General features: G+C 44.3%; 1 protein-coding gene across 2 annotated transcripts in view; it reads right to left on the reverse strand.

Annotated features, from left to right (window-relative positions):
* Positions 1-26,111, reverse strand: part of MAD1L1 (mitotic arrest deficient 1 like 1) — a 307,536-nt gene that overhangs the window by 195,803 nt on the left and 85,622 nt on the right. For both annotated transcript variants that reach the window (XM_015876929.3, XM_015876934.3), the window contains exon 11: positions 25,624-25,768. In XM_015876929.3, coding sequence (XP_015732415.2) covers positions 25,624-25,768 — 145 coding nt within the window. The remainder of the gene's footprint in view (positions 1-25,623; positions 25,769-26,111) is intronic.

The raw sequence follows: 26,111 nt of genomic DNA on the forward strand, positions 1-26,111 counted from the left end.
TCCTTTTCTAGATTTTACTTAATTCACAAAATATTCCCTCCACTTCATAACTTCAGGATATAAAACATCAAGAACTTCAATAAGTCTCAGAAATCATAGCTCAGATCATCCCGTCAGTCACCCCCGGTGAGTCTGGGCAAGCTTAAGAGAGCTTATTTCATCACATCCAGTGACTGATCTGAGACCAGGTGATAATAAGCCATTACTTTGAACTAAAGTTCCACAGTTTACTGCAGTGTGGCCATAATACGGATTTAACACTACAGAAACCATGTGGGTTGCATGTTTAACTTGCATCACTTGAAAACATGAGTGAATAACAAATTCAGCACTTCAAGCATATAAACCAACTTTAGCCACTGAAGAGAAAAAGGAAAGAAGAGGTTAGAAGCACGAGCTGCACCAAACAGCATCTCCTTGGCCTTGTTAGATCAGTTTCTTCTGTCAGCACAGAACACATCTCATTAGCACAACCAACAGCCCATATGCAGGGGTTGCTCTCAGACAGTGAAGCAAAATCCCCAAACCTCAGCTCCTCTTCAGCTATTTCCTTCACTTTCTCTCCCTTGCATCAGAGTAGGAGGCTTGTTTAGTGTCTGCAAAAGAGCCTTCTGCTCCCTGAAAACACTTTGAACACAACCTGCAGCCAAAGCTGGTGAAGCAAAAGAGATAAGAAGGGGCACTGATGATGGGAGGGAAGGCATCAAGCTGAGTTCTCCCAAGAGGTTCAGCCACGCAGCATCTGATCATTAATGTCCATCAAGCTGCACTTTGAAAGAGGTCTGCCACCTCTCCCTTCTGGATTCCTGAGCCCAGATTTGTAGCACTTTGGAATTGGAACCCTGTGTTAGCATCAATGCTGGCTGGCAGAGACCACGAGCTGTCCTGGGCTGCCCTTCCTTCCAGGCCCAGGTGTGCTAAAGAACAACATCAGGTGCCCAAGAGGCACAGGGGCTCTGATGTACAGAACGCACACCATGCAGGTTTGGGATTGCGGTGCTCTGCCTCCATTCCAGTCCCAACTTCACCCTGGACTTCCCAACCCCCATAAAACCAGCATTTAGCAAATGTTTCTGAAAAACAACCTCTCACTGACAACTGCTCTGGATATTTTCACTGCTCACGTAAATATCCAGCCTCCTTCTGAACCCCGATGAATTTCATGACCTTGCCAATTTTCTGGTGGAAATGAATCCCACAGCTTCTTCCATCGCTTGAAAATGTATTTTCTTTTATCAGTTTTTAATTTGCCACCTTTCAGCTCCATTGAACACCTTTGTTCTTGTGCCGCACAGACAAGGAAAACAACAGCTCCCAAACAACTTCTCTAAACCATTCATTAGACTGCCAGCTATCAACTCGTCACCTCTTCTTCAACTGCTTTTTAAGGTAAACAAGTCCCATCTTCACTTTGTTTTGTGGGGTTTATTTTCAGCCCAGCTCCAGAGCTGCAGGCCCAGGTGCTCTCACAAAAGCTGCCCAACCAGGGGGTGCAGCTGTGAGCAGATGGATGCACTGCAGGCAATCCCCCCTGCTCAAGAAGAGAAAGCATTCCTATACTTAAGAAAGCACCTTCAGTCCTTGTGATAACTGCCCACACACACGGGTTTCCTTGAATTTCAAATGTTTCCAAATGAAAATATTACCTTTAAATAACCTACAAGTTAGTTGGGTTAATGTTAATATCAGCTGCCACTCAGCAAATGCCTTCCTTCCAGAGAGCTGCTGGAGCGCTGCTTAATTCATGCAGACAAAAAACGTTCCTCTCTTTGTTCTCCCTCCACTGGCTCTGCAATATTAAGTCAACAAAATCTATCCTCAGAACTGCACTGACATCAAGAACGTTATGCTCAAACCATTACACAAAATGCAAAGTACGGGAGTTAAGCTTCATTAAAAACAAGTGGAAAAAATCAGTTTAGCAGAAGAAAAACATTATTTAGGAAACATATTCATTATATACATCTGAAAAAGAACGACGATTAAATGTTTAAAACCAAACCATTCAGCAATCTTTTAATTAATATTTGATCACAACATTATGCACGCTCATATTTGTTTGTGTTTTATTTTCAGCCAAACCACGCAGCAATAAAGACCACAGGCCCAGCATTCAGCAGATCTGCTTTGTTACAGACTAAAACCACCGTTTTGTTTCCATACTAAACATCTGCTGTGTATTATTGAAGAAAATGGGACTATCAGCGTTTCTACTTCTGGGCACAACTCCTTCGCAGTGAGCAGAACTGACTGTCAAGAGGAAAGATGCAGGAGCAGAGGGCTGAGGTCTCCCCCTGGCACCTGATGTGGTGGGGGGAGCTGGAAAGCAGCAGGTGAGAATGAATGTGAACTCCTACCTCCAAACCACAACAGACCCAAGACGTAGAACTTCCTGGATAACTCAGACAGGCTTTAGCTGAAATTTGGCTTCTCTTATATTCCATGTACCAGCAGGACAGGATGAGCCATACCCACAAAGATGGGTAGATAACAGGTAACACAAGCAAATCATTCAGTGAGAGCTCATGCAGCCCCTCTCCTCAGCTTTCTCCAAAAAGCTGTTCTGATTCCACTCACAGCTATTATTTTTCAGGCTCGTCCCTGCCTCCTCACTTCTAGTAACAACACACATGAGATCTTTCACATTAAGAAACTCAGAATAGAACGTGAGAACAGAAGTGCCCAGAAAGCAGCAAGCTGCTTGTCTCTGCCTCTGCCTTGTGCACATCAAGGAAGCTAAACACAAAGTCAAGAATAAATGCTATGCAAAAGACTCCTTGTGCAAAACATCTGCCTGAAGTCCAGCAAGCAGCAGTAGGAGCTGTACAGCAGGACGTGGAGCAGCAGCCCTGCCTGCACCCTGAGCTGCCACAGCAGTACCTGATAGAAGTGATCACCCTAAGCCTACAAGTACAATCCTCAGCAAGTTTGCTATCTGTTCCAGCAGATCCAGCTATCTGTTCCAAACTACAGCAGCCTTTTACATGAGTGAAGACATGTCTCTCTCCAGACTTCCAGAATAAGCTGAACCACTGAAGTTTCCATGCCTATGGGAATCACAGGTGTGCTGACCGCACACTTCTAAAAGAATTTAGTTATTATTATTATTATTATCAGACTTTTTGTTTCCCCCTTTATCAACAGTTCAGGACGATAAACAAAGAAATGGCAGCTTCTCCCTACCTCCCCCCTCTCCAACAAAGGCTCCGCTTTGTGCATCACACACTCACCCCGTCCTGCTCACACAGGCTGCCTGACAAGGCAAACTCTAATATTAGATCCCACTCTTATTAGCTGAGATCAGAGAGCGTGCCGCTGCGCCCCGCAGGTACCGCACTCTGCAGAGGTTGCTCCCTTTCACAAATCATACCTAATTGTCTCTTTAATATCAGCCACCGAATGGAGCTGAATGTGATCGTTATTCTCTAAATTCAACGTTCTTGCACTTCAAACGTGGATTTCATACTTAAAGAATACTTTTAAAACTAAAAATGCTTCAAAAAGCTTAGAATTAAAGTCATTAGACAATTTAACCTACTGAGGCAAACAGCAAAGAGAAAAGAAAAGCAACTCCCCCTATGCTCTAAACAGTAATTTCTTTCCCACTACCCACACAAAGAAACAGGGGGTCTCTGAAGTGGCTTTAAAGCCTAAAGTTTGAATGAATGGAAGGTGATGGGTACGGCTGCTATTCGTATTGCCACAGGAGGTGTCACACAGCCCAGCAGTACTGATGGCACTGTGCTGATCACCCAGCAGAGCAGACCCAGGGGCATAGTGCCCCACATCAGACACAGGCTGCAGGGGAAGCTCTTGGGCATGTGGGTGATCTCTATGGACAACTGCTCGGGGGTTGGCAGGAAGCAGAGGGTCGGGCAGTGCCACCACATGTACATTATAGCACACAGCACATGCAAGCTGGCAGGAAGAGCACAGGGGTGGCAGGAGATGGGAAACAAAACTCGACTTGGCTGATTTCACTGTTCGGCATTAAGACAATTCACTACTGTGACTGCTACCAGAACGCTTTAAACAGGAGCAAGGCTGCTGACCAAGACACGAGGGCCTGTCTGCTGGGTGGTTAAAGCACGCACAAAGCACTGGCTGATGTGGACTTGCAGCAAGATGGAAGGGGAGGACAGCTATCCATCACTAACACTTGCTTTCACATTGCTCTCCTACTCAGCTTGCTGACAGTCTGGCATGCTAATGGGTATTCAGGGCTTTTTCCTCCTTTTCTTCTCATCTACCATCTTTCCCTCTATGTTTAGAACCCATTTAGTTACTAATGCATCATCTCTGATAATGGATGCCCAGCCTTATATTTCTTCAGGAGGTCTGATTTCATCCCTTAGATTCCTCTGCTCTACATTCACTGGGGGAAACAGTTAAACTGCATTTCTCACGTTTGCTTTTCAAATGGAAAAGAACTGCCAAGAAGGGTAAATCTCACATTCCCCTGCCACTTACAGGCCAGTCTCTTCCTTGTTGGCTCCTACTGGAACACTGCTGTCTCCTGACGTATCAACCCTACATAGTAAAGTGCTAGAAGCAGCGCATTAGGGAAGTTCAGCATCAGCAGCTCTGCTTTATGGAAGCAAAGACTGACGTCCAGTAAGATGAAGGGGCTGTGGCCATTCAGCATCCCAGCAGAATGAGATGACAAGGTCTGTCAACCCTCTGGCCAGGGGTCTTCCAGTTACACCATTCTCACTGAAACCAACATTATCTGTGTTATATCATCTATGCACCAGCTCTGTTTAGGAAGGGATCACTGCTTTTGTGCAGCTACTTCTGCTTCAAGAAGAAAGAAGGCAGAGATGTTAACAAGTGTGAACACTTCTGAAGCGTTCCTGTTACATGTGCCCCAAAACCTCAACATCCCAGCTGTGCTGAGCACAACTTTCAGGTCTCACAAACCCAGATAAGACATCTGGTAACAGAAACCCAGACAGCTCCCCTCAACCTGCACGTAGCACACAGGCGAGGAAGGACATTGCTCACAGCCAAACAGGGCCACACTGCAGCAGGTTGAGCAGGGCTGAAGGTGCAGGCTAACTCGTCAAGCTGCTCAATTTACATGCAGCAACAAAGCCATGTAAGGATCAAATGAGATTAATTCTGTCTAATGACAAATTAATTGTCCATGCCAACCCTTAACGTCTCCATCGTCAAATGAATTTCCGTGTTATTTACCCTCCGCAACTTCCCACGGGGAAGGAGAAAGACAGCTGCTCAGATTAAAGAACCAAACAGAAGAGCCTCTGAGACAAAGGATCTTTTCATTTTCTGAATGATTGCTGCACTCCAAAACATCTTATGAGAAATAATGTTTGGGTTTTTGTGGTGGTTTGCTGTTTTGTTTTGTTTCTTAAACAACAACGAGATGCAAACTGCCTGATTCGATGCTGCTATTTCATCACCTCAGCACCGAACGCACCTACTTTTAATGGCATGGAAAGATAGGCTCAGGCTGAAATAATGTTCCTGTTATAAGAAAAATAAATTGCCAACAGACCTAAGAATGTGTATTTTTCTCATTTCATATTCTTGAAGGCACGAATCACTGTCATCCTCATTTATTGACAACGGGAACACTTTTAAAGGCATATAAGATGATGACAAAGCCGTGTCACTGTAACGCCAGGCTGTAAATTCCTTCGGGCCACCACAAAAATGACACACGCTGCAAGATCCCCACTGCTCCCATTTCACAACCTTATTTTAATGCCTCTGAAACATCCCAAATCATCCGGTTTGACCACACCAAATAATACTTCTCAAAACCGCCATCTAATGGACCCATTTTTCTGGGAAATAAAAGCTTTCTCGAACAGAAACGTCAGCGTTACATCCCACTTGAACAATCTGCTTTTGTGCCTCTGGACTGCCCAAGCTTAGGGACTGGGCTCATAACAAAGAACTGCTCCATTCAGCCCTGGAGTTCTGGACAGGGAGAGGCAAAATGGAGAAGAGACACACACAGATCCCAAGAAATCCAGAGAAATTCATGTCTTTGACCTGATCACTCCAATAGTTTAATGGCTTTGAGTGGACAAGCAGTGCTGAAGGATGTGGGGCAGCTCTTGTGCATTTTATCTATGGCCAACAGCAGGATTTTACACGGTTTCAACTTGTCAGACTTACAGCAAGCGTGAATTAACCATACTATGGAGCTGTGCTTTTAGAACATCCCTGCAACCTCAGAGGAAAGCAAAACTTGGACACTACAAAACTATGGGGTATGACCTGGAAAAAAACCTTACCAAAATGAGCACGATCTAACAAAGTTAGATTTAATTTATCCTCGCTGCAATGCTTTTCTAAACAGAGGAGATTAGGAGCAACAGATTCGCTCTTGCAAAGCAGAAACAAAACAACTTTTAGTTAAGAAATAAAGCAGATGGCCCGTGCAGATTAAAGAGTAGGTGCACCACAATGAAACAGCAGACTGCTGTGCACAAATCCCACAGTAATTACAGCAGCAGCGTTGTTCCACTAATGATGCTATGCCTGTGAACTGGGACAAATTAACACAAAGACACACATGCGGGTGACTTGCAGCCCAAGGGAAGGTGAATATGATGGAGAGACAGACATTTAAGACAATCGCCACAGATTAAATGCTGTAAGGTACTGGTGAATGATTTGCATCCCCAACAAAAAGCAGAATATAGGGAAGGATGTGCTCCCCATCTGTCCCAGATCTGTGTGAAAATTGATGCTTTCTCTAGGGATTGTGCAACCGATCTTTCTCATCTCAGATGTATTTGAGCATCTTTATAGCTAGTCTACATTCGCTATCACTGTGGCTGTCCTCAGCCAAACCACATAAGCTTTATCCAGCTCTAGGGCTGCCTTGGTCCAGCACAAGCTTCCTTAAAGCAAAGCCCCATCAAACTGCAATGCCTGCACTGACACTCCAAAACACCTTCAGCTGCTGGAGCAGCTATTCCACAACTTCATGTCCAACAAACAGAGTCACTGCGCAACATTCCACCCCTAGGAGCAGAACACCGTACTGCCTGCTATTGATGCTGTCTACTTCTGGGCATCAAAAGCTGGAAGGTGCTGGGAGCTTTCCCAGCCTGGACCAGTGGAGAGCAATTCAATATTATTTTGTGCTTTGGATGATGTTAAACTAACATAGGTCCTGCAGCCAGAGGAATGCTGAGCCTGGCCACAGCCCAACTAAAAGTTGCTGCTGCTGCACACAACACAGAGCTTGTTACTTATCTGTGCTCCAGACCTCACAACCAATTCAAAATAATGAAGCTTAATTACATGAATGGGAGAAAGTCTGCTATGTATCGTTTTCAAACCTGTTGAAGTCTCTTTGAATCTGTAACCCTGTGGCCTCATGCTTTATTCCATCAGAAGTTAATTACAGGAGAGGCAGTTTCCAAATGTATTAAGAGCTATCGTATATCAAGGGGTCATCTGTGCTGGAGATGGGAAAACACATTAACAGGAAAGGTGCTGTCAGCATCTCAGCTTTCTTAGCAACATTCACGGATGCAAGCACAGAATTCATGACCTCTCTTTTCTATCAGAGCCATTCACAAAGCTATCACGCAGAAAACACCCAATGAACCAGACCTCTCCAGTGCTTTAATTTACTGATTTCTGCAAGTGCTAAGCATCACTTTCCCCCCCCCACAACACTGTGGCTGTCAGCAACTGTATTCAGCCAGGATGCAGAGCTTTCCATCATGGGGCAACACGAGTCTGGAGAGAAGTCTCAAGCACCAAAGATCATCCTGGTGCTTCACAGCTTTCTTAGAAGGCATCACTGGGAGATGAATCTTTCAGGTCTGCAAAACCATCCTTTTCTGTACAGGGGTCTTCAGCGGAGGTTGGCATACAGGAAAAACAATTCACCTGAAATATTCATGCTGCTCACTGCTCCTGGTTGCTCCTTCACTGCCTTCCTTCAGGGACGGCCCAAAATTAAAAACAAGAATCTCATTTCAGTTTTAGGAGTCCTGCAGCGCCTCCTGATCCGCTCTACTGAAGTTTCAGTAACCAAACTAACATAAAATATTCATTTATATATAAATATATAAAAAAGAAAAAGCTAATGAAGCGACAGGGAAAAGAAAAAATCATTATGTGAAACTCTTCCTTTTATTGGTAACCAATACATCACTTTCTGCTCCCAATATCCACCTACATCAACACCAACCAGAAGGCTGGAAGGAAAGGATGCGAACCAAGGACTTGTGACCCACAAATCAGACAAACACCAGCACTGGAGAGTTTTAATTCTCAGAAAAGATTTACGCTCTCCTCCCTGTGGCACCACAACGGAGGCACTGCAACCAAACACCTCACAAAGGCCCATATATTTATAGGCCCCAGAAAAGGTCTATTGCAAAAAGCAGCAAAATATGCAGGTAATACCTGAAAACAAAATCCTCCAATTTTTCACCGGTAAATTGCATTGTCTACAGAAAAACATTCAGCCTTAGCTGTTGAAAATAGATGTCTTCTCCAACACATATAACAAGCAATACAACTGTCCTGTCTGGCTGCGGTAGTCTCATCAAGTTCCTAATTTTTCCAACTTTTTGAATAATTTTGCTTCTTAATTGCAGTAAAATCCCTCAGATGTGTTATAGAATGTCAGCAGTCTGATGGAAGATTGAACTTCACCCAAAAAAAAACCATTAAACCTCCCCCACGTATGACTGAAGTCAGAGCCTCTGTATGAGCTCAGACCACAGGAAAGTGGCAACCACTAACACTTATAAACAAAATATGAACATATCTTATGGTGCAGCTGCACAGCCATGTGAGATCCTCCATAGCACCCATCCTCCACCAGCTGGGAAAGGCACCACATGGACATGTCAGCGCTTACCAGGAAATACCTGGTACATACATACATGTTACCTCCCTTCTCTTCCACTACCACAGATGTATTTCCCATCCCTAATGAGTTTGGAGGACTCCCTTCCTTCCTGCTGGCAGCTCTATCACATTCCCCAACTGCACTTAGCAATAGGATTTAGGCTAAAATTACATTGGCTTTCTCCATCATAAGGAACTCGGCACATCGCATGGCTCAGAATTACTCAGCCAACCCCCAGCTCAGGGAACAAACCTCGAGCAGCACCCAGCTGCTCCAGGAGCACTCCTGGATGATGCTTTAGGAGCACACTGGGAACAAATCCCAGCCAAGGGCCATCACATGGAGCATTTCATCTGCTCAGCGCTGCTGGGCTGGCTCTCAGGAGCAGCTGTGGAATATCAACTATGAGAACTCAGACACCAAAATCCCAGGGCATCTCTCAGCACCTGCCCAGAAATCTGAGCTGTGAGTTTGGAAGCACGTAGGAGATGACTTGGGACTGCTCAGAGGGGATGAAGCTTCTCCCTCCTTCTCTCAGCAAAAGGATTTTCCTCTCCCTTCTCTTTATCTCTCTCTCAGAATGTTCCACTGACTCCCAAGGCCAAGCGACAGCCACTCGACATCTTCGAGCACCGTGTTCCACACCAGGAAAACCACAAGAGGCTGAAGCAGAGAAAAAGAAGGATGCTGAGCAGATGTTTCACAGCAAGCTGAGGGATGAAGATCTGAGCAGAGGTCTGTAGAGCTGCCACACTTGGGCAGTAACTTCACATCACAAATGGCACTGCAGGATACAAATGGTGCCCCCAGCTGCCTTTGGTGCCTGGACACTTAATTACCCTCAGTGCCCTCAGCAGCTGGAAGATCTCTGTGCCCAGGCTCAACAAAGTGGGTGTTTTGCATCTTTTCCTTGAGAAGCGCAGACAGCGAGGCTTCTCATTTTGCTGAAGCATTAAACTCCCTCTTGAAACGCAACCTGGGATCAATTCTATTTCAGCTGTTGTGTAGCAATTTTAATCAAGTGTTAAAACGGAAGATATTGAAAAACTACCTGAAAATATAATCCTCTGAAACAAAGTGAAAATGGAATGGGCGAGCAATAACGCAACTGGAGCAGAAAACGATTACAGTCACTCTCAGTTTGCTCACACACTGAGCACCTGCTCTGCCTAATGCTGCTGCAAGGAGGCAACAGGAGATGCCATCCCACACCCGAAGCCGTGCTCCAGCTCCCTGCTCCCCTTAGAAGAGCTCCTTCCTTCTGTGGAGATTTCCTCTTTCAAACAAGACCGATTTTAACAAGCGCTTAAAGCTCCCTGTTTATAAAATTGCTTATGTAAAGATACTATTGTGAATGAAGTATTAAATTATGCAGTGTGAGATGTAACAGAGTGAATTATATTCAGTAAGATCACACACTACTGAAAATATGCAAAAAGCAGAGCTACGGGCTTTGAGTTGTCAAGTTGCACACAGGCACACACATACATACATTGCTCAGCTCATTATTTTATACTGTTTCCATGTGTGATAACATGCCCTGTGCTGACATTTCTCCTATTCTCCCGGCAGACCCTACATTAGCATGTAAATAGCTGGCAGATAGGAGGAAATGAAAGCGAGGAAGAGCTCTTTAATTAACTTTAATCCTCTGAAAATCCATACGGCAATCTGTTCTGACAGTTTTCTACACGGGATCTTCTTAGGAGGTCCCTAAGTGCTGCCTGCAGATCACTGCCAGGCTAAACCGTGGAGAAAGAATGAACAGACCAATTGCAGAGACAATATTTAGACATATTTCTGCTGTTCGGTGATGATGGTGACTGCCATCTGGCATCGCCACAGCCCTCATTAATCCCACTTGGGATGGGGAACAGAGAGTTCTGCACGTGCTGCCCATCTTTGTCCTCTGCCCTGTATCCCCTCAGCCTGCAGTAAGCACAAAACTCTCAAGGTTGAAGAGCAAAGCAATTTCACTGTTAGAAAACCTGATGAAACAGAGCGGCACGCAGCCCTTCAGATCTCAAAGAGCAAAATGGGCGATGGACGATAAGATGTAATCATTGCTCCATGACTTCCATTTTCCAAATTGAACTGACAGGTTTTATGAATGGCGCTCAATTACATGAAATTTCAAACAAATTTCTCAGGGTAAATGGAAGGAGATGCAGTGCAATAGAAAACCATCACATAGTGTTACTGGGTGGGTTGGATCCGGCTGCAAAGCAGCATCCCGCTGCTTGATGGGATTTGGTATAGGACCAGACTGCTTTTGAGACCCCCAACAGCACAGAGCTGACCCGTAACATTCTTTTACATCACTGAAAGCAATATTTCCCTGCATGGTGGCTGGGAGCATCTTTAAGGCAGAAAGCCAAGGACAGAGCCCTTAGTCTCTGGGTTTCCTCAGAACTGAAAGAAGGACCAGTAGAACTTGGAGCACCGAGATCTAGCAGGTGAACTGGAGGAAGGAAGGCCTGGCTACAGCAAGGGGCATCACATAACAAGCTGGAGAGCTCAGGGCTGTTTGCAGCCACCTTCTTTGCTAAGACTGCACAGCAAATGCAAGAAAAAATAGGAAGTAATGCAAAGATGAGAGCCGTGAAAATCTACCCAGTGAAATAACACAAAAGGCACATAAAGCTGTAAGAGAGGAAGAAATAGAATCATAGACGGGATGCTTCTTTAAGGCAGATCACCAGCTTTTCTAATATCCACTCTGCTCAGGACAGCGGCCAAACACGCACTGTTATAGGGCCAAAGGGAGGGATGAATGCCCACCTGCACATGGATGTGGGTCACCCACATCCTTTCCAGCCCAGACGCGTGCAATACATATGGAGCTGTTCTAACAAATACAGATTGAAACAATGCAAAAGACAAATACAAATGCATATCTCGCTAAGTCTGCCGTTCTCCAAAGGATTCAAAGAATAAAAGCCACAGAAATAAGCAAAAAGGGTGACCTAGAAAATTCGTCGTGCCAGATCACAGGCACATCATTAAGCAAAGAAACCTGATTTACACCATCAGTCTACAACTGTCACCCAAGCCCATCAACCAGCTGTCCCGCTCCTATCATTTCATGTTCTTCCATCAGCTGAACCACGCTGAGTACAAAAACCACAAAATCACTCTATTATCCCCTCTGACTTTATTTCTTTTTTAACATGTCTTATTGGGAGCAGACGTTTCACTTTATTCATCAACCTGGATTTCATAGCTAGAAGATACAGAAAATATCCAGCTTGACAACTTCAAAACTGCGGCGACTGCAAATGCTCAGAACAAAGCCCATTCCTATGAATATGTAAGCACGAATCTCAATAAAGTGACCTTTAACATAACAGGTTCCAGCTGAAGAAGCAAATCTCTACTGCCACACGAATTACTAAAGATGCAGGTGTTCCTTCTAGGATTCACCTTACACAGAATAGCCCTTATACATGCTGATTGCTAATCCACTTTAAACCAGGCATTAGTTCATGCAGCTTTGAGGAGTTATGTTGAAATCTAATCTGATTTTCTAGTAGAAAGAAACAGAATAAAAAGCGCACGTAACAGCTATGAGGACAAATAAAAGATGATACCGGAATAAGTTGATAAAAACACTGTAGGTGTATCCATGATGAGTTATAAGGTTTTTGATTTTCAGAGCTGGGTATTCTCACCCAATGGCCAAACTACAGCCTGTCTTTATCTGCCATCTGATCATCCCAAGTTTCATAAAGATGAAAACAAAGTCAAGCATCAAAACATGGACAACCCTGGTGCGTGTGTCAAGTGAAGAAAGTTCACATCAATATAAAACATCATGGAGAACTTCCAGCAAACAAAAGCTGCAGCAACAATAATAACTTATACTTAAAGGTGGATGAGTTTAATCATAATGGAAACACACAGAAAGAAAACCAAGCTGAGATGGGCAGCTGTGTGTGCAGAGCAGTTACCCAGCCCATCAGCTCCAAGGAGCCCCAGCAGCCTCTACAGAGACAACCCAGCGCTTCAGGACCCCGCAATGCAGGAGGAGGAGGCAGAATAAGAACAATCCCAAAGCCAAATGCTCATCCAAGACCAACATAACTGAAGTGGCAACAGACAAAAGGAATAAAATGATTTATCATTAAAAACTGCTATTGTACGGGAGGCATTAGCAGACTTCCTCCTATCTACTTTGAGAAAGGAGATAAAGTGGCTCTGGGAAATTGGAGTCATCGGAGGGGAAGTTTCACCTGAGCATTAAGAAAATTAGTCGAGAAGATTCAGAATTACAAAGTGTCTTCTTTAGTTGGGTGTAAGAGGATGAAATAGAGACAGATAAGCGTAAGCTTTCGTTCAAGTAATTTAAGCCTAACTGGTTAACAATTCATGGGAGAACTTTCAAGAGAGCAAAGTAGGGAATATGGGGTTTGAAAGTCTATAGAAACGACCCAGCACCCGCAGCTTTACTCACTGTGTGAGAGTCAAATACCCGTCAGGGTAAAAGCAGGCAGGAGCAGCCCACCCCATCTGACCACAGGAAGCAATTAATGCAGGCTGAGCTGGGGATCAGAGCCAGAACTTTCCATCGGTTATACTGATTAGTGCTAAAAACAGGGGCAAACAGCAAGATGTGTGCTGACAACATAAAATATTAATGTTAGCAGAGCTGAGAGACGAGAGTGAGGCATTCAGAAGCTAAAAAAAAATTAATAATGAGGGGAGAGCATACACAGATAAGCAGAGTGAACACACACAAATGCAATTGAATGCAAAGTGGAAGCAGAAATACTGGATCTCATGCAGTGTCCAAACAAGCAGCTGTCAGACAATCATCTCCCAGATGTGTGACTTGGATCATTCGGGGATGTGACATCCCTGGGGACACACTGGTCAGCCATGGTCTGTAGAAGGAAGGGCTCCATTCTGTGCCTGTACAACAACCCACAGCCTCCACAGCAAGACCACTCGAGCAGCATTGCTCCAGGAGAAAATCAGACCCTTACTCTAGCACAGGCTCACCAAAATCATTTGAGATGCTCCCAGGACATGACGAGAGTCAGCAAATGTAGGGAACCAGTGCAAGGCTGATGCTAATGCTGTGGGACAGGGACGCAGCCATGCTGCAGCAGGGCACTCGCTGTACGAGGAAGGTCATTTTCACACACCTAAGGCAAGAGTGCACCTGTACTGCTGTACTGTGTCCTCATGAGGAACAGAGGAACCAAATATTCTGAAGGTGAGATACAGTGAAGCTCTCCCCCACAGAGCTGACTGACATGGGCTCAGGTCTGCAGCCATTCCATCTGAGCATGGCAGTTCTCCTTCCCCAGCATAACTGAGAGAAGGGAGTGTTTCACTACCATGCAGTGATGAGAGGAGGAAAAGTACAGCACCAAACAGCGAGTGCTGCTAAAACACTGTGAGTGACAGTGTCATTCAGGCTCCCAAAATAGAGAGTGTTTAACCTTCATTAGTTGTTAACAGCTCTCAGAAGCCTACCAAGGGTTGATGCTGAGATATTTATAACACACTGAACTCCAAACTAAGTTCCAAGATACAAAAGGGAAAGGACAATGTAAGATTCTCCACCTCTCCTGCAGAGTTTCTCATCAGATACAACTCTTACAGAGTTATTTCCATGGACAAAGAGGTGTGTAAGGAAAAAACCCATCGGTCTGTGAGAACACCTTGTAATCCCAACAGCTCTTCCCAAGGAGAGCAGCAATAATCTCACTTTCCCAATGCAGCAGCGTAGCTAAATGAGAACATTTTTCTTCATTTGATTGGTATGAAAGACGTGAGCTCTCTAATCTATGTTTGATTTGAATAGCTTTCTTTTAACTATATTAAAAGCTAATTACAAACCAAAAGTTGGGAAGCAGATCTGTGGGTATCCGTTCCCCTGCACAAAGGCACATCCCTGTACAGAGCAAACTGCAGCTGAGGAGCAGCCTGCAAGTCCTTTAAGCTGAGGAGTGTCCTATGAACAGCAAATCCTCTGCTCAGCAAACAAGGTAAGACCCAGGCCTACCAGGCTGGGGTCAGCAATAAGTCCTTTATCCTCTGCTACTGCTTATTCAATTGGAGATAGGTAATTCAATGTTCAGGCTGCAGCCTGGTTCCTCCAGCAGAGCAATGTGACAATTACACTAACCTGTGAGCTGCTGGCTGGCAAGGAGGAACAATTCCACCTTCCCTGCTCCACCTCCTTGAAGAAAAACTAAGCAAACCAAAAAGCCCAACTGCCTTTGCAGAGCAAGAAGCAGTGACTGAATAAACACTAACAGAGAAAGCCCCAAATCCATCCCAGCCAAGTGAAGCTTAAGACTCAGAAAGGCAGGATGTTTCTGGCTGGATACAAATTCAAGAGGAAGCAACTTTAACATCCCTTAGAGGGATGAAGATAGGGAACAAACTCCAAAACAGACTCAGCTGCAGAGGATGGGCCAACAGTGCAGGAGAAGGGCCCCAAGAAGCTCAGAACTCACCAACTCACGGGCAGGGCAAGGAGGAAAGTGATGCAGGAGAGCACACACATTGCATCGCCTCTACCCGCACTTCTGGTGTCACCCACAGGGATGCATCACATTTGGAAAGTATGTTTGAAGTCCATCAGTTTGCATATGCCCCTGGAGAGTTAAACCAGGGACCTGGTTATTCGTTACTGCTCTTCAGCATCTGACTCAGGATATTTTCAGTAGCTTTAGCAGTTTTCTTCTCTATTATGCAAGTAAAAAGCCTATATGGGAATGTAAGTGCTACAGACACGGCCTCAGGCTAGCGCCACACATGACAATTCATGTGCATAGATGTTACATAAGAAACATCTTGGTTAGCATGAAAGGACAGGGTGGGTTCAACAGCCTTTGTGGCTTTTTCTTAATCATTTCTTTGGCAGAGAAGATTTCACTTAAAGCCTTTAATGTGTGATGAACGTGTTCTGTGATGAACAGTTCACTGAGCTACCTGTGACCTGCAGCTCCCTGACAGCTGAGAGCACAGTGCCGAGAGGAACCAGCTGCTCAGTGTCTCCTGTCACAGCTCACACCTTCCAAGAAGGGACGGCCACTGAATTCAGTGAATGAGTGGGGATTTTTGAGAGCAGTAGGAAATACTCCAGCTGAGATTTACTCACTGAACAAACTGGAGGCAGAGAAACCCCCCGAGCATGCAGGGCCAGAGGTTCCCCACTGTCCTGCTGACAGAGGGCAGGGGGATGCATGGCGAAGGTGGGCAGGCTGCAGGGGAGCCAGCACTGCTCCTGCTCACTTCATGCTAAAGGTCAAAAACTCCCTTACGCTGTGTTCTTATTTTTAAGCAACAACCCAAAGCGGTTCACAAGCAGTTTTCCCCCCCCAGCACCTCACTCCAACAAATGGCATCTTAATAAACATCTCCACTTTAGAGGAGGATAAAAGGTATTTTGATTTGATTTGGTGATATTTCTTGGAATTGCTTTTTTTTTTTTTTCCTGCATTTTTGTTTCTGGCCATTCTGTTGTGTTGGCCTTCATGAAGGGATAACGCAATAACAGCCCTGACAAGGTCAGCTGCCCAATAACTTCACAAAGGCAGAACACTGTCAAGGGAAAATTGGATTCTTTTTAAAGCCAGAAAGCATTCCCTTATCTGTAAAACTGAACGTACTATTTACATAGAAGAACGATTGTTTATGTGCAAAATGGAAGATTTCTGCAGTTTATGTCACTGTCTGCAAAGAAAAAAGTAAAAGCTCAAATCCAACAGGGGAGTAGTTACATTGGGACACATGCTAATTCAGACGTGGGATTGTTTGGAGAAGTGCACATGAAGGAATTGCTGGCTCACTGTGCACGTGCCCTGCAGAAGCACAGCATGCACAGAACGAAGCATTACTCCACATCCATTCAATATAATCACCTGCTCAGTGCACAGAACTGGGCTTCCCAGCAGCTCATGGCCATCACTGTGATGGAAAGCACAGAACACACAAAGCCATTCAAGCCTCGCTCTGGATCTGCTTTCCTGCACTTCAAAGCTGCCTGAATTCCCCATGGGACTGTAGGACCTTCCTACATATAACTATAAATTGTAAGGCTCAATCCAAATAGTTCTCCTCCTCCCAACAGAACAAAGCCCAACATTAACGTTCTATGGAGAGCTCACCTTTTCCCATCTCACATCTCTGAATGCCCCACACAGCACTGAAAGAGAAACGGCAGATCTGCCATTTATCAAGAAGCTTGTAAGATAATAATCCCACAACATCAGAACTCATTAACTGAAACTAGACCAATTCTACACTTTTACTACAATTCCTACTAAAGAATGTTGTCTCCGTCTGAAATTCTACTCCAGCAAATGTGCTCATAAAATAGGGAACAGTTCATTTCTCCTCACAAATCATGGGTCAAAGACCATTCCCACAATACTTGGAGAGAAAAAAAAACCCGCATTCGACTTCTAATATATTCATCAATTTAAGCAACGCTTGACCTGAGATGATGCGAACAGGATCTGAACAAAACAGTGAGCACTGCACGATGCTCTGCCAGAAGCAATCCGAGACTCCTTCATTCTCCAGACAGTCCTTCGGGTTTATAGATTTTGGGTCTTCATTTGCAAGGGCACTCGGAGTGACTGGTGTCTGAGTCGTGCAGCTGTGCCCACCAGAGGCTCACATCACACGCTGCAATAAACCACTGCGCAATTACTTCATTATCTCTCTCCCTCCTATCCTTTAAAAAAAAAAATCCACAGCGATTCAACTTGAAGCAAGACCAGTTAATCCAGTTCTATGGCTGGGAATTAAAATAGAGAGAAGTCAGGGATTCAAAGTTCCTGTGGCAATACCACCCCTTTTAATAGGCACAGATATTAATGCCCTCAAACCCTAAGTATTTTAGGAACAAAGAAGTGCTGAAAGCCCTTTCCATGCAGCTTATCCGAGCTAATAACTTAGTGGCAGATGTTCAGAAGCCATAAGTCACTGCCCCTGTCCTTGCATGCTGCCCGTGCCACCTCTTGTTGCCGGGAGCAAAGAAGTTTGTTCTGCAAACACCCCCCAGCACTAAGCCCCTCACTGCACACATCCATCTCTACACTTGCTTTTCTGCCATCTCCACTCCACCATCCTTCATAATTCAGGGCTGAGAAGCAAAGAAATAAACGTTACAGCACACGCATCAAGGGAACTATAACTTTGAATTACCTGACCTTGGTGAGTTTAAATTCTCCGCCATAACATTGGATTAACCTAATTTCTTTTTATTGAATATTTTACCTTTAGAAGTCGCACAGCCCGTTCTTTCAGAGAAATATGAGCTCTGAAGGTCAAATAAATTCTTTTATGGGCATATTTCTAATTTTCATAGTCTAACCTCTTAGCTTTGAGCACTGATAGCTCCTGCTGACAGGACAAAGCACAAACCAGTCTCTATTCTGGCAGAAAATATATTATTACTATATGTATATATATACATACATATACACATAAATTTCCTCAAAAATACCCCAAGCTAACACATAACTTTTAATTTTGCTGCATACTCTAAATTGTTCTAGTGCTAGAAAGCTCTAAACACCTTGCTTACATAGAAACTGTCAGACATAAGAACAGAGTCTGTCCTTGTGTCTCCGACTGCCAAAAGCTCCTGCTATAAAGGTAGCAATGACCTCTGTGTTCTTGTAACTACACGGTTCATCAGATCCACAAAAAGCCAAACAACAAAAAAAAGATGAATCCTGGGGCACTGATTCAAATATATATTGTTAAGAATTGACAGTGCCCAAGCCCTGCTCTAACAAACCACACCTCCTCTATGCAACCCAGCACACAAACCTCCAGGTACCCACGTAGGTATAGAAAGAGGTAGAACGCCCAGAGTCAGTTAAATGGGAAGTCTGTCCACCCATAGTGAAGAATCAGGCCAGTACCAGATGATGAGCAGAACCCACTTGAGAGGATGCAGTGCAGAACAGCACAGCATCACAGTGAGCCATCTTGGTCATCTCAGATCCACTCATCGGATGCAGGCCCAAAAACAGACAGGTAAGCCTGAAATGAAGGGAACCTCATAGGCTTTAAAAGCCATTCTGGGGCAGGATTAGCAAATGGTTTTAGCAAACTTCTTCTAAACTATCACAGACAACTTCCTCTCCCAAAGCCATCAATCTCAGCTCTCCTGATGCACTCCTTGCAGCAAGATTCTGCAGTCACATTAGCAAAGCGGTGTTAGCAGGTCCCTGGAACAGACTGTTTCAAAGGAAAACGGTTTGTGCTCACTTCGTTCTGTAAGACAATTTCCATTTGCTTAATATAGTCATGATATTTTAGTGAGGTAATTATACTCTCAGCTATCAGTAACAATTAAACCCTTCTCAGACTGAGGTTGCTTAATAAAGGTCTCAAAATAAATAACACATTCCAAACACAATATTTTTAAATGTCAAGCATGCAAATAAGATCTTGTAATGAATATAACGAAGCATCAAGTACAAATCAGCACTAAGTTGGGCTGTGATTGTACAGAACTCCACTAAAATTGCCGCTGGAGTTACTGTGGAATGCTGATCACTGCGCCAGAAAGGCAGCACAGTAGATGAAACCATTTCATTAAATGCCATTACGGTTTAAGGGGATAGCAAGGGAGAAGCCATCGGTGTTGCTGTGTTTCCATAGCTGCAGAGCAGGGCTGGTCAAGGCTACGGTCAGGCTGACAACTGATATCTGTTCATTTGTATTTTGTGTAGCAATTTCCAGGAAAACCAGGTTCCTCTGCAGCCAGAACACTCAGTTAAAAGCTAAATAACACCCAGAAGCAGCTAAATTACAGGGTATAGGCAAAGGAGGAAAGAAAAAAAAACATCACTCTCAATTTCAGACCTAGATAGATTTGAAATGGGGTCAAAAGATCCTAGAAAGCTGTTGCATTTGGGAGATCACAGTTGAAAGGTCCTTACAATGCAGACAGCAAGATAAAAAAGAATGGTGAAGTAGACCAATGCAGACATTAAAGAAACAGAAAGGCAAAGAGTGGTTGGAATAAGTGTTTGCTGAATCTCCTTGTGGAGCATCCACTGTAGGCAACGAGCAGCAGAGCAAATCATCTCCAACACAGCTACGCGTGGAGCCAGCTGCCCCAGCTCCAGAAGGTGGTGAGGTGGATTAGGACTGAAATTGGGCTCAGGACGCCCACATTTCTGCCTTCTGCTTCTTATCTCAGCAGCGCCCTTTCCATACTTAGTAACTCTTGGCTTAGAAACATCTTGCCATCTTCTCCGTCAAATCCCAACGTGACACAGCTAAGCAGAACAGAATGTCAGGATCTCCAAGCACAAACTGCTCCTGGTCTGTGCTCATCACGTGGCCTCCATTCCCTGCAGGGCACCGTGCCTGTCAGCTATGAAACACACGGATAAAGCCCAAGGTGTTTTCAGAGCAGAGCAGGATTTTTCAGCTGAATGAATTTATAGTCTGCAAGGGCCCATTAGCAAAAATCAATTAACCCAGAGCCAGGGTTAGGCCAACCTCAACCACAGACCATCTCAGCAAGGATAACAGACAACCCTCTGATTCAGAGCACTGCAGGAACCAGGACAGCATGCTTCCACTTCGGATGAACTTACCCAAAATACTCACAGTGGGTTTGGATTGTACAGCAGACAGAAATCCCTCATAATAAACCCAGATCTCTCCTTCCCACATCGCACCAACACAAGGCTGGCAGAGTCCACCAAAAGCAAACACAACACTTGGTATTTCCTCAACCTCACCAGAAGCCAAAGACCCTGAATCTCACTGTCACCACAGAACTGCACGCCTCATAACACAGCTCCAGACACTCCTGTATAAACCATGAGCACAAAGGCAAATGGCTCCATCTAACAGGAGAGGAGATTCTTCATGAAAGCCTCTGCTACATCTGGCCTGTTAGCCTTCACTCTAAGGATAAAAAAGAAGAAAGAATCCTACAGAAGAGCAGCCTCAATTAAAATTCAAGATGACACTGGATAGTAAAAATTACAGTTCAGCAGAGACCCCATTCAGACCCCTCTTACTCTGCAGATGGCAATTACCTCTCTCTTTCCCATCCCACAGCAGCTAATGATCCTATTTCCCCTTGCTATCATTCCCACCCCATAACAACCAATCGCCCTTTTTTTCAGAAACTATTTAAGTGATTAATATAATTAAACTGAAATTAGAGGGTACGGTTCTCAATCTAAAGGGCTGTTGAGTCCCTTGCAAACACAAGGCCTGTCTTGTCTCCTCCCTTCTTAAGGTATGCAAGATGACCTAAGAGGTATTACCTCGCCCCAACAAAACTTGCCTTGCAGAGCCACAGATGAGGGAGCAGTGGGATTGCTTTGGAATGTATTTCTTTGCAGGCATTAAAAAGGAAGACAGCTTCCATGGCTTTATAAAAGCCAAGAGAAGGAGAGACAAGGTGAGCAGAGGATTGGCATGGGCCAGGCTGACAGCAGACAGGGATCATGTGGAGGCTGGCAGCACAGCTGGGGATGCATCAATAATGGAACTGCTTAAATGATGCACGTGGGGTCATGATGTAGGTTGAAGAGGCATCATATCCTATCGGCCAGGGAAGGCATTTGGTATTGCCTGCAGCACAGGGTGCAGCCCTGAGCCCACCCGTGTGCCATGAGTGCAGAGCCCAAATGAAGGCTGCTGCAAGGCTTCTGCTTGCCTCACTTCATTGCTACCAGGTGCAACATTTAAAGATCAATGCATATCCCAGAGAAAGGGTTAATTCATCTCCTGCTCCAAACCTCCTGAACTTTCAGATCTTTCCTTGCGCTTTCAGATCACTGACCTCCTCCTAAAAACCACAACGTGGGGCCCAATATGACAGAGAAACTGACAGCATTCATTTAAATCTTTACTGATTACAAAACAAAGCAGATGGCAAATCAAGTCGTGAACTCTGCATCTGCCGTGCTTAATGAACAGTTTAATTACTTAGTCCCATTTCTGATGCATCTCTGCCATTCTCAGCTCTGGGAGTCAGATCACACTGACTCCTGCAAAGATATCTCCAGGAACATGTGGTGTGAACAGTCAGCTGGAGTCAGTTCATCAATACTTATCTAATCTCCAGCTTTTATGGGGATGGCCTGAATTATGGCTCAACTGAAACAGATTTCCTATCAGATCACACGATTGGGTTGAAGGCTCAAAAAACTACTCACAAGCTCACTGCTTTTCTCCAACTTCCCTTCTGCTCCACGTGGTCTGTTTGTGCCCCTGAAAGCTGCCCTCTGGGAACAAACACACCAGAGCTTTGTGCTCATTAAATACAGGCTCAATGAGCTGCTTGACCCCAGGATAAGGATCTTCTGAAGGGGTTTTTCATTTCAGGATTGCTCCATGTCACAGGAAACTACCCAAGAGATTCAAATTTTAGTCATTCAATAGCAACATTGATTACTTTTAATAGCTTACACCAGACAGATCACGAGTTGAGCGGAAAGCTCCCTGAAAAGAGAAATACAAGCTCAAATCACATACAGAGCTGTGGGTAAACACAATACACAAAGCCAATACAGCCATAGATCAAACAGGAAAAAAGGACAGGGATAGATCTGGTCCTTCCCCGGCACTTCACAGATCTCCCACTACCGCTGTGTTGGGCAGACATTGTGTAATAAAGCCAAGATAAAAGATTTCTCTAAAAGTGAGAGAAACCAAAGCAAAGACAGCACAACAGACAGCAGATCCAGCCAGGTGGACGTCTAACAGAGCGAGTGAAAACATCCCTTCAAACATTAATTTCTTTCTCATTACCCTAAGCGAGCAGACTGACACTCTGGGAAATGCCTTCAAGCCATCAGCATCTGTAAATCTCCCAGGTGTCCAAGCCAAGACTCTCATCTCACTGCAAACACATCTATCAGAAAGCTTCAAGTACCGCCTCGATCTACAAGATACACATGAGAAAGTGATCAACAAACGCTCTAAACAGCAGTTTGTCAATAGTAATAACCAGGATGCACGTCCTGCCCCACTCCGCTGTCAGAGATGGAATTAATCGGGTTAGATCACCAAACAACTATGTCAAAGGCTGGAGAACACTGTTCTTTGAGACAGTCAGGGAAGAGATGTAAAGCCTCATAGAAGTACCCTAGATTGACAACTGTGCCTATTCCAAACAGTAAACCAAGTGGAAATGTCCGAGTAAGGTCAAGAAAGCCCAAAAGAAGCAAATGAGGCAAGGAAGCAAGCAATGGAGGGAGAAGTTCAGTGTGCCGAAATGAGAATATAAGAGCAACCAAGTAAAACAGAGTCTGTGGCAAGTAGAAAATGAAGCAGACTGAACAAGACAGGCAATCCACGAAAGTCAGAAAATATTGCTTGAATCTCGAGACAAAATTCAATAGCCATAAAATCTGAGAAGGAATCAGATCGGCAAAGCAAATGTCATCTGAAGAGAGAATGTTTATAACTAAAATATTAGGTACTGCTGTTATCAAATGAAGAACAGCTTATCATTTTCTATTGATCTTTTAAAACGTATTCAAGACCTGAGACTTCCAGGTTACAATTTGATCCCAGAGAACAGATAGCTGTTACTGGATGAAACTTGCACCGTTAAACGTGTCTGAAGTCTTTCAATCCTTATTTGCTCGGAATACAGGAGCACACTCACTGCCCTACCAGAGGGTCAAACATACACAAATGCAAACCCACAGTATCAGAAGCAGTGGTGATTCAATCATATATATAATAGCCTCTCCCAAATTAGATTTTCACAGTCCTATTTAACAAGACAAAGACTCAATAGAGAGAGCTCATCTTTTCCATTCTCAATTTACATAGACGGAAGCACACTATACTACTGATGCCACTAATTAGATGATTAAATACCATTCTAGGTGATATGCTTTCAATGTAAAATAATTCTTTTTAACAGGCAGTATATTTGCCCAATCTCATTTGAAATCACAATATCATGCTTTTTTTAATTAAATGAAATTCCTCCTTCTGATTTTGCATGAGAGAGCAACCAGTGGGAGAAGCAGTGCCAGGAGGAGATTGCCCAAGTACCAGAATGCACGTACTCCTTCACAAAGGACTCCTAGCATTCCCTGGATGGAATATAAATTTTCAGAGAACAGCAAAGTCTTTATTCCTTTAAAGCAGGGCAGTGGAGGAATCACTCAGCATACTGAAAACTTTCACTGACAAAGTACGAGTTTATTTGCTGTGATCTGATCAAGGACATTTCCAACTTTTCCTCTATTTCTGAGGTGAAGGGAACAACAAACAAATTCAGGGCTCTATTGTACTATATTAGAGTCCAATCCATTATGTGACAAAGTACTATCGTGTTTTTGGTCCAGTAATTAAAGTAGTGATAGCAAAGTTATTTCATATTCATTGAGAAAACAGATTTCCGCTGTTAACTTATTTCCAGTTATCAAAGGGAATAGTTCAGAAGCCACCTGAGAAACTCCCTTTAGAGCTGAGGAGCCCAGTGCCATGCTGCACAGCTGAGAAGGCTGTAAAGGCTTTTTATCAGGCTCAGCATTCACCTGCGTCACAACCAGCCACACCAGTATCAAACCAGAACAACACGGAGGACCGGCTGCTGCTGAGATGAAATGCCTTTTTCTAAGCAGCTTTTGCCCAACCACCCTGACTGCAATGCTGCCTTGATGCAAAGGCAATAATTGCTGTCCTCGCTTACAAGACTCCTCATGGCACCAAATTCTGCAGTCAGAAGTGGTGAAAAAACATCCTCCTGTCAAACAGTTGCTTCCTGCTCCTTGAGGTCCTGCTAAGCATCCACCACAGATCCCTTGGCTCAACACCAACACAGAGTTAAACAGAACTGAGTGCAGAGCAAATAAAACCAAGCAAAAAGCTTTACTCGACACTGAAAATTAAAGCCTAAAGCACTACCAACAGACGAGCTCTTTTTCTGCTTGCTCAGACACTCCCACAGCAGCACCTTCCTCCCCGTGCATGACGACGTGTCTGGCTTCTTCTCTCACCCCAACTTCTCCAGTCTGACCTTATGCACACACATAAGCTTACCTACGTGAGCAGTTTGATGATATCAGGCAGATTGCTTTAGATGAGTGAAGTTTTGTAAGGAATGTTATTGAAAGTGAAGTCCATATCATTCTTAGTAGAAAGAATTATTATTCCCTTTGGGGAAAGAGCTCCCTCGCAATTTAATATAAGGTTTTTCAATGCTCTCCAGACTCAGAAATTATTGTATAGAATTTCATCAGGGAAGCACACTTGATATAGGATAATGCAGAGTTTTTGAAATATCCTATAGAAAGAATCTTAAAACGTATTTTCAATTTACTGGTCTAGTGCCTGCCATTATATCTGAACAGACTTTCAGCCTTAGAGGAAGGCGACTCTCTTACTCTGTAAATTGTTTTTCCACAGGAACAGTTGACAAGGTGCAGTCATTTCGTTCTCTTTAGGAAAGGAGGTGAGGCAGCGAAAGCCTTTATAAATTCCCCTCGGTGGCTCGAAACACTCTGGAGACAACATGATTCAATTCCCTGCCCTCGCACAAATGTCATGCCTGAGACTAAGCCACAGATTGCCAACAGAGCAGGAGCCCAGATGGAGAAGCACACTAACAAAGCCTTACAACACACTCGTACCTTTATCCCATTGCAGCCCTTGAAGACAAGTTTCACATCACTTTTACAGCATCTGCCACGCAGAGCCCCCAGAGTAACTTAGCAGTACTGGAGTGAACACAGAAGAAATACCTGGAGTAAAGAATAAGGACACACTTCTACTGACATCACTGGGACCCTCACCTTGGTGAGCAGCAGCACACGTTTCTGCAGCCGTCTGACCAGGGCCTCGTGCTGCTCACGCTTCTTCTTCTCATCCAAGAGCTGGCTCTGGACCTGTAGAATTTCCTCCTGCAGCTGCTGCCGGGCCTTCTCCAGTATTCGGGCACTAGGGAAGATAACAAAGGCTTGTGAAATCCTGAGCACTGCCTCTTAATCAGAGACCAGAAAGACCACAGAAAAGCACCACGCAGCAGCACAGCTGGAATCATGAGTGGCTGCAGCCTCCCTACCAGGTTTTCTCAGAAGAAGACAGGACAGAACCATGCCAGTGTCAGCCTTCTTGTTCAGCATAAGAGGTTACTGGAACCTCACATATACAAGGCATTCAATTGAATGCGTATCTATTTCAAAATCAGTTTGAGAAGACAGCTCATCTTCAACAAACAAGATCCTGGTTCCTACTGCATCTTTTCCTTTTCTTTTTTTCCCTTCTCCTAACAAAGTAAAAG

The sequence above is a fragment of the Coturnix japonica genome, chromosome 13 (assembly GCF_054131305.1).
Source record: "Coturnix japonica strain WE chromosome 13, WE-NBRP24, whole genome shotgun sequence".
NCBI classification, from domain to species: domain Eukaryota; kingdom Metazoa; phylum Chordata; class Aves; order Galliformes; family Phasianidae; genus Coturnix; species Coturnix japonica.